This window comes from Acipenser ruthenus, chromosome 37, assembly GCF_902713425.1.
Source record: "Acipenser ruthenus chromosome 37, fAciRut3.2 maternal haplotype, whole genome shotgun sequence".
Classification (NCBI taxonomy): domain Eukaryota; kingdom Metazoa; phylum Chordata; class Actinopteri; order Acipenseriformes; family Acipenseridae; genus Acipenser; species Acipenser ruthenus.
Window position 1 is genome coordinate 5,840,879 of NC_081225.1, and position 9,943 is coordinate 5,850,821.

At 39.2% G+C, this 9,943-nt stretch overlaps 1 protein-coding gene across 1 annotated transcript; it reads left to right on the forward strand.

The window, feature by feature from the left end:
- The first annotated feature begins 12 nt into the window (after nucleotides 1–12).
- LOC117966076 (U4/U6.U5 tri-snRNP-associated protein 2) lies at nucleotides 13–9,751 on the forward strand. Its single transcript, XM_034911489.2, has 13 exons — nucleotides 13–308; nucleotides 639–720; nucleotides 1,377–1,471; nucleotides 2,284–2,420; nucleotides 2,834–2,986; nucleotides 3,272–3,497; nucleotides 3,883–3,957; nucleotides 4,117–4,184; nucleotides 4,534–4,722; nucleotides 5,417–5,559; nucleotides 5,953–6,088; nucleotides 7,927–8,013; nucleotides 9,485–9,751. Exons 1-13 carry the CDS (start codon nucleotides 254–256, stop codon nucleotides 9,536–9,538), a joined length of 1,500 nt encoding a protein of 499 aa, XP_034767380.1. The 5' UTR covers nucleotides 13–253; the 3' UTR covers nucleotides 9,539–9,751.
- Nucleotides 9,752–9,943: the final 192 nt, after the last annotated feature.

The following is a 9,943-nucleotide window of genomic DNA, read 5'->3' on the forward strand; positions in this document are numbered from 1 at the left end:
AAGAGCCAAGATGGCAGACACAGAGACACAGAGACACAGAGACACACAGACACAGCTTCACAGCTTCATAGCTCATTGGCGCCGCGTCCAGTCGCACTTTCTACATGTTTTAGTTTTCGGTCGGCCTGTTTTTTTGTTTCTCAGAGAGTGAATGGCTGTCGTTTGAAACGGAATTTGAAAACGCAGCAGTAATACCATTGTATACTGTATAAATACATTGAAATATATATTGTTTAATCATACTAAAGAACAAATGTCGATGAAGAGGGAGAGAGACCCTGAACTGGGGGAGGACGACGAAGATGAGGGTAAGAAGTGACCCGAGCCAAACACACGCCATAAATAAACGAACGTGTTATGTATATGATTATTGTGTTGTTACATATATAGCCGAAATTTGTTTTCGGAGAAGTGGTCGAACAGTCCTAGAAAAGATTACATCTTGAGTAACAAAAAACATATAAGTAAAAATGTAAGAACTACTAAAATATACTTTAAACAACATAGGTTATTTCACGGAAACATACTTGGTATTAGAATTAAAAAGTAAACAAAATAAATAATAATTACTGTAGTATGCAGTTTTTTCTGTTGCCAAACATGTAAGTTGGGTCGTTTCTTTTTCCCGATGTATTCAGTTCCAGCGAAGGCAGTGAGATGCAAGGAGATTAGTGAAGACTGTCGAAGCCGACACTGCCCGTACCTGGACACCATTAACAGGTAGGCTGCTCCTGCGCCAGCATGGCCGGTTTGTATGGGTATCACTGGTTAGCTTTACTGCTTACTACATTCTTCCGTAGTTTGGCCTGTACATTCTCATCAAAACACAGATTGACAGTCCAGATTGTTTATATTGTTGAAGGTGTAAACCCCCCCTCCTCTCTTGTGTGCCAGGTAGGTCTCCCCTATGACCTGTAGCAGCAAGACATTATTAATCAGATATCCAAGCTAGCTCAAGAAGCAAAATAAGAAAAAAAAAGATTGGGTTGCTTTTTTCCAAAATGGAGTAGACAGAGAATGCAAGCTTTAAAAAAAATGTACATATTAGAGGCAGTAGCATTTTGTACAAAAACATTACAAAAATGGGGCACTTTTAAGATTTGTTGTGGACTATGTTCACCATATCATTCCATATTGACATTTGCAGGGATGAAATAAGACTCCTTTTACATAGCGGTTTGACCCTTTCCAGGTTTTAAAATAGCTTGATTAGTGACATTGTATAGGTAACAAGCTCAGGCGTGTCTTATTAAACTCAGTGAAAGGAGTGGATCCAACTGCTCTGAAGTGGAAGTCTTATTTCCATCCCTGCATTTGTGACTGGACTGATTTACATGTGAGAAATAAAGTGGGGTTGTCTGTTTTTTCCATCACAGGAGTGTCCTGGATTTCGATTTTGAGAAGCTGTGCTCCATTTCACTCTCCCACATCAACGTCTACGCCTGTCTCATCTGTGGGAAATATTTCCAAGGTGTGTTCTCTCTCTCCGCTTTGGTGAAATTAAAAACAGCATGTTAACATCTTACATAACGGAGTTCCTGGGGAGGATGCTTGGCGAGGGTTTCAAGTTTGTAGACCAGGTTTTTTACATAAATGTTAACACCACATGCTTTGCAGCAATACTGGGTCCCAAGTTTCCCGATTTTTATATATATATATATATATATATATATATATATATATATATATATATAATGTGTATATATATATATATATGTATAATTTAATGGGACAGCTATTAAAATAGGTTGATATTGATCAAAGCAATGTTAAGGGTATAGATTGTCTTCATTGCCTAATATTTTCCAGGATCTTGCTCATTTGATGCAATGGACCACATGGTTTCTTAGTACCCACATGGTGGGTAGTCCAAGATTAGTGCTAGTCACGGTCTGTGAAACCAGCCATTAATGTTGATGAAATGTGCTAGTCACAGTGCACTGTTGTAATGGAGCAATATTATTATTATTATTATTATTATTTATTAGCAGACGCCCTTATCCAGGGCGACTTACAATTGTTACAAGATATCACATTATTTTTACATACAATTACCCATTTATACATTTGGGTTTTTACTGGAGCAATCTAGGTAAAGTACCTTGCTCAAGGGTACAGCAGCAGTGTCCCCTACCAGGGACTGAACCCACAACCCTCTGGTCAAGAGTCCAGAGCCCTAACCACTACTCTACACTGCTGCCCTATATGGAACTGTATTAGCTTGTAGCCCGATAAGCAGCAGCTACAATCAACAATGCATGTGTTTCCTTCTTTACTGTGCAGGTCGTGGTTTGAAGTCTCATGCCTACACACACAGTGTTCAGTTCAGCCATCATGTTTTCCTTAACCTGCACACCCTTAAGTTTTACTGCCTGCCGGACAATTATGAGATCATCGACTCCTCCTTGGAGGACATCACAGTGAGTAATAGAGGGACAAGAACCAAAAAAAACTGTAACCAAGCCATTTTTTTATTTTGGACCGCTAAATGGAGAAAAGCAAACTTTATCTTAGATCTTCGACTGAGACCTATTTAGGTTTTGTTTTTTCTTTTTCGGAACTCAGAAATCACAACAGAAACTGTACATATTAACTTATTATAGATTATGTTTTATTTAAAAAAATAAAACAATATACTCTGTATATTAACAACTGACAGAAATATGTATATTTTTGTCAGTTTTTATTCAAAATAAGATGTACTGGAATGAAATCATCTGTTTTGGCTTCATGATTTATAATGTAGCGTAATGTACTCTAGGCACAGATGAAGGTAACATTGCTGAAGGACAATCCAAAATTAATTGGTAAAAAAAAAACCTTATTTTTTCAGTATGTACTGAAGCCTACCTTTACAAAGAAGCACATCGCTAACCTGGACAAACAAGGCAAACTGTACCGTGCTTACGATGGTACCACCTACCTGCCGGGCATTGTGGGATTGAACAACATCAAGGCGAATGACTATGCCAACGTGGTGCTGCAGGTAATTGCATGGAAGCGAGCTCTTTGATTATTTTAGTCTTGATTAACCCAGTAATGCTGTTAATGCTATGCACATGGTTAACACTTTGTCTTCGTGACCTATTTTTTTTTTTTTTTTTGTCATACTGACTTCTAATGTGGTCCTTGATGGGAAATAAGTTACTTTCACACCTTGTTTAGGCTTTTATCAGGCTAACGTTACGTTTTTTGCTGTCTGTTTTCACTACCATCACAGTCGGTTCAGCACCCTCTTTATTTGAATGTTCTCTATGTGATTGCTATGCAGGCACTGTCGAACGTGCCCCCGCTGCGTAACTATTTCCTGGAGGAGGAGAACTACCGGACCATCAAGCGGCCGCCTGGAGACATCATGTTCCTGCTGGTGCAGCGCTTTGGGGAGCTCATGAGGAAGCTGTGGAACCCGCGCAACTTCAAGGCTCACGTCTCGCCCCACGAGATGCTGCAGGCTGTCGTGCTGTGCAGCAAGAAGAACTTCCAGATCACCAAACAGGGTATTTGCACCTGTGAAATATTCATGATCGGATGAAGTTATTGAGTATTAGGAATATGTGTCACAATTCTGATGCTAAGGAAAAAGTATTCTGTAAATGTCCCATCTGTGGAATTCCCCTCATCTATCTGTTCATCTCGGGATCATATGCAGTACCAGCCCTCTTACATAATCTGAGCCCCAGTCTATTTGGCAGCAACTGTCTAAAACCTGTTAGGAACAAGAACACACCTTTAGAAAGTAAATATTTTGCAGTTCTAGGTTTTGATGGTAAAACTAGAGCTTGGAATCATTACAATATTTACACCCAACATTGTATATATCAGTTTTTTTTAACATTTTTTTTTATTGTAGATTATCTATTTTCCTATTTATTATTTGTTTAGGTGATGCTGTGGACTTTCTCTCCTGGTTTGTGAATGCCTTGCACGGGGCCCTCGGGGGAACAAAGAAAAAGCCCTGTAAGTACAGTCCTTCCACTGGGGGCACAGATAGCCAACTGGGCATAAAGAGTCTCTGCTCGAGTCACCTGTTCACTGTAGCTGAGGGAGTTTGATTGGGTGGCTGTGTGACTTCCCTATATAAAGATACAGGATTTAAGCTTGTTTGTCTCTCTGCAGCAATAATTACAAAGGTGTTCCAGGGGTCCATGCGCATTTTCTCCAAGAAGCTCCCTCACCCTGATCTGGTGAGTCTGGCAGGGTTAAAATTCCCTGCTTTCTGATTACTGTATTTAATCCCTGTTCTGTGTTGTCAATAAGTATTGCAAAAACAGTCTGTCTTGGAAACTTTGCATTACAATTTGAGGTAAAGAAACAAAATGAAAACACCCCTAATCACAAACTTAAAATCCTTTTTGGGTATGCTTTTGCCTCAACACCGTAAAAAGGGTAAAGTCTGTGATATTTGTTGTCATCTGTTTGTACCTCGCCTTTGTCTAAAGAGAAAACACTGACAATGCCTATAAATATCCCATTGGGGTTCAGTGATTTTTAGCCACACTACTCGTTCCTCACTATGTGTCTGTCTGCCACTAGCCTGCAGAGGAGAAAGAGGCGCTGCTGCTGAATGAGGAGTACCAGGAGAAGATGTCCGAGTCGACCTTCCTGTACCTGACCCTCGACCTGCCCACTGCACCACTCTACAAGGATGAGAAGGAGCAGCTCATCATCCCACAGGTCCCCCTCTTCAACATCCTCGGCAAGTTCAACGGCAGCACTGAGAAGGTGGGCACGGCTTTCAACTGGGACTCCCACACTAATACACGCGTGGGCTTATCACATTCCACATTCATTTTTATTTATTTATTTTTAAATGTAGTAGTCAACAATTATTTTACTATTTTCTCCCAATTTAGAATGTCCAATTTTTAGGCTCAGCTCACCGCTACCACACCTGCGCTGACTCGGGAGGGGCGAAGATGAACACACCGAAGTGTGTGCCGTTAGCCGCCCGTTTCTTAACACACTGCAGGCTCACCATGCAGCCACCTCAGAGCTGCAGCGTTGGAGGACAACGCAGCTCTGGGCAGCTTACAGGCAAGCCTGCAGGCCAATTGTGCACCGCCCCCCTGGGAGCTCCCCTCCACGGTCGGCAGTGGAATAGCCTGGACTCGAACCAGTGACGTCCAGGCTATAGGGCGCATCCTGCACTCCATGCGGAACGCCACTTGGGAGCCCCTACATTCCACGTGATTTAAGCCTGTCTATAGTGACACTGTTCACGTTAAATCATCTGTTTCAAAATTCCACTTTTAGTGGTCCCTTGAGCGGTGTGACTATTGAGCTCTCAGTATAAATGTTTATCTGCACAATTCATACATCAGTTGTCATTAATCAGCTTAAATAATTGCATATAAAAGTTACACAGTATCAAACAAAAGGGATACTTTTCACAACTCTGTCCTTTTCATTTTCCAAGGAATACAAAACCTACAAGGAAAACTTCCTGAAGAGGTTTCAGCTGACCCAACTGCCTCCCTACCTCATCTTCTGCATCAAGAGATTCACAAAAAACAACTTCTTTGTTGAGAAGAACCCCACCATTGTCAACTTCCCTATCACGTGAGTAACGGTAGTGCTGCAAGATGACTTTTCACCTATGAGACATAATACGTGATGCATCATACCGACAATTTAATTACACCACGAACAATGCCCCATTTGAATGTATTCTGGGAGAATATAGTTAAGTCGTAGGCAGAGAATTTTCTTAGACACGGACCATTGACTGGTAGCCCTGGTTTCCCATCAGTGTCTTCAGCCGCCAAGCAGTTTAGAGTTTTACAAATATCCAGTAAACTATTTTAAGAATCAAATCTGGGGATGTATCTGTAAACCTGCCTGGAAGTATGTCAACACTTAATTTTTTTACTTAAATTTTTGACGATTTTGTATTTACAGGCATGTTTGGATAATGATTTTATTTGTTCATATTTTATTTCTTTTCTTCCCCAGAAATGTTGACCTGCGGGAGTACCTTACTGAGGAAGCTCAGGTGACAGAAAAGAACACAACATATGACCTTGTGGCTAACGTCGTGCATGATGGGAAACCATCGGAGGGGGCTTATAGAATCCACGTGCTGCATCATGTAAGAGGGCAACTATCATTTATCAAACCTCAATGTTTCAGCATGATACTCAGAGTGTGGATTGGGTGATATAAGGAGGTGTTTGTCCATGTGTCTTTACATCCAACTAGAGAACTGCTTATCCAATTAAACCTGGCACCAGCATAATTTACTAGTGTTGGTGTATCCAACACTAGTAAATAATAACAGTCTAGTTTAAAGGTACATAAGGAGGATGTGGCTCAAGCTCTATTTTTTCATGATTCTCATGGTTATAGTTTTGTATTTGCAGCCAAGGAGGAAGATGTGTGTTACTAACATACAGTCAAATCTGCTCATGCGACCACCTGGTCTAAACCACCACTTTAAATTCCTCCCAGTGATATTGTTATAAGAAAAATATGGTTTTAAATGGTACGTCCTAAATTCAAAGGAATACGGTAACCATTTTAGCGGTCTTTTATCCGTAATCATAAAACAACAGCACTGTCTTGTAAAGGAAGAGAGAAAACGTGGAGAAACAAAAGGTCCTCCCTAGATGACGGAATTAAAGTTATTAAACTTGTAAAGACAGTAAGTGCCAGAAAAACTGCTGAACAATTCGGCACTAGAAAGACACAGACACAATATTTTGAAACGGAAAGAACTTGGGTTTGAAGTTTTAGGTGACCGTGTTTTGAGCTGATTCTGTATCTTAATTAAACTTGGAAAAAACTGTTGATTACTAAACAGTCACTCTTTTTACCTTGATGTCCTGATTGACTTGCTGATTCTGTTTCACCTTCTTCATTATTCGAACACAAGAGCAAGCAATGACATTAATACTCCCCCCAGATCCTATTTTAACTTGCATTTTGTTTGCGCACTTGCCTGGGAACTAGGTAGCTTCCAATGTGTCAGTTTCGTGTTGTGTTGTTCTTTCCCAGTAATTTAACAGAATGTTCTTATAATTAGGATGTAGCGGCGCAAGACTTAAAGGCAAACCGTTAAAAGGAAAATAAACACCGACAAATTCAAGCCATACTTATAAGAGTATGAAAACAATGTGCACGGTAATCGAAAAAAGATCCTATGCTTATGCTGGCGTCGGTTTCAGGATGCAATGAATCAATATGTACCTGAAAGGCAGACACAGGAATTGAAATTTGCAAAGGATTTAAAACATTTTGTGTGACCTGAGACAGGCAAGCATTCATTACTTTCAGAAAGTAATTTTTTTGTAAATGCATTATCTAAATGAATGTTATTAAATTACATACTTCCTTTTGTTCATATTACATCTTCTGGCTTTGACAGTGTATGTAAGACATACATAATTACAGGAAGGCATGTCAGAGACATAGAAAAATTCAATTCAAGTTATAGGCCCTCTTTCAAGAGACCACCTGTGTTAAGAGGCCACTATTTCACTGTCTTTAATATCACTATTTGCATCATGTAATGAAGTATCTTGACTGAAAATATGCATTAATAACTTCTGCTTGTAGAAGCTTCAGTAGCGAGTTAGATTTCAGAAAGGTGATTTACTAGGAAGAGGCCCCTCTAGTTATTGGGGGTCTTGTAAACCATGTAAATATATAAATGTTTCAGAATATAAACCGTATAAATATTGTGAAATGGGGACTGAATTAGCAATTTGTGATGACTGGTACATGATGGAATATATATTGAAACAATGGATTTTGCAGATTGCAGTAGGTACAGTATTCCAAAATGTAACCATTTACAGAATGCAGTAGGTATTATGAAAGCATTATTAGACAGTACAGAATGCTTGCTGGTCCCTTGGTAAAGTTGCTAGTTGAAAAGATGTAGAAGCCGTGCAGTGATTGTTTTTGGTTTGTGCCACTCTCTAACAGGGGACAGGGAAATGGTATGAACTCCAGGATCTTCAGGTGACTGACATCCTGCCCCAGATGATTACGCTCTCAGAGGCTTATATTCAGGTAAAACTGCCTTGACCATTTAATTCATTATTATTATTATTATTATTATTATTATTATTATTATTATTATTATTATTATTATTATTTGTTTATTTAGCAGACGCCTTTATCCAAGGCGACTTACAGAGACTAGGGTGTGTGAACATCAGCTGCAGTCACTTACAACAACGTCTCACCTGAAAGACTGAGCACAAAGTGACTTGCTCAAGATCACACAGTGAGCCAGTGAGTGAGCTGGGATTTGAACCGGGGACCTCCTGGTTACAAGCCCTTTTCTTTAACCACTGGAACACACAGCCTCCTATAGGGTCTGTATGTTCCCAATAGAGAGTGACACGGGAAAGAAACATCAGTCCTGTCCCATCCTGTCCTGTCAAAAATGTTCCCGTCCCATCCCATCCCGTGATAAACGGAGATCAGCTATTATTTGGAGGTACAGGTATTTTCGTATTCATGTATAAAATTAGGGTTTATAGAGTTTTGCATTACACTGCCGGAATACTACTAGTAATTTGTTTTTAGTTTTTGTTTTTTCAGAAAAAAATACAGTGCAAGCACAGGGTCTTTATAAGCACAATGTGCAATATATATAAATTTGGTTATATAAAAACAACTGTTTAGAGTTTTGTGCGGCAGTACAGTTTCTAAATCGGTTACTAAGCAGCACGACTCAGATTTCAGTATGTCAATGCCACAATAAACACAGTATTACGAACCATTAATTCATTAAAAAAAATGAACAAAAAAACATGGTATTGAAATAATATTTCATAAACGTTCAGGGAGTATCCATCATAGTATTTATTATACATACCCCTTCAACGTAGCGCCGAAGCAGAACCTCCAAAATATAGTTGCTACGGCCAAATCGTAGCCTTTGACATCTCTGCATTATGATTTGCATATCCTTAATATACTGTACATATGTATATAGAGAGAGAGATGTTAAATACATGCCAGTAGCAACCCACAGCGTTCGGTTATTCTCCTAGTATCAATAATTCTTGTATCAATATTGTTAACTAAAGGACTGTCATAACTATACAATTATGGGTAATATGAACTATTTTAAGTATCAACCGATGTTGAAAGTAAGGGTTTTATTAACCATTCCATGTTGCCAAGACGCTGATTCTCCGCGGACATCTGCTGTTCCTGTGGTTCGTCCGCGTTGGTGCTGTCTGAGTCTCTCTCAGCGTTTGAACCTTCTGATTCGGAGGCATACGGCTCGAATTGATACGGGAGACAATCCCTGTTTTCTTTCACTACATCAGATCCATCACTACATAATTCACATTCATCGGAGTGTGTTGTGACAATTAGCTGATCTTTTCAACATGGGCTTGAAAACAATCCCTTTAATAAGTGTTTTTGTAACTGTACGAGGCACATTTCTTCTACTACAGCATTGTTTGGCATTAATGAGTAACAAATTGTAAAGGTTATCAAAAGTGCTATTTTATGTTTGCAGATATGGAAGAGACGAGAGGAAGATGATGATGAGATTAATCAGCATGGTGCGTGAGAGCATCACAGTTTAAGGACTAGCAGTTTTTTCTCAAAAGCAAGTTGGAAATAGTATGCTGTTAATTGTAATTTTGTTTTGATACAGTATCTCCGTTGCACAAAACTATGAAAACAGATACATGCTGTTGTGGTCAGTTGTCAAAACCATTAAGTACTCCCCAAGCGTCTTTAACAGGGTTTGGTATAAAAGGTGTGTGTTTTTTTTTTTGTTTTTTTTTAAACAAACTTTGGAATACATTCTATGAATGACTTGTTTGTTTTGTAGGTGGGACCGTAGAAAAGAAAGATGGGTAACAATAATAATAATAAAAAAGCTTTGCATTTTTCATTGTCACATTTATTTTTACGACATTTAACACTCTAGTGCTGTGTGATATTAACTTGACTTCATGGTTTAAATGCA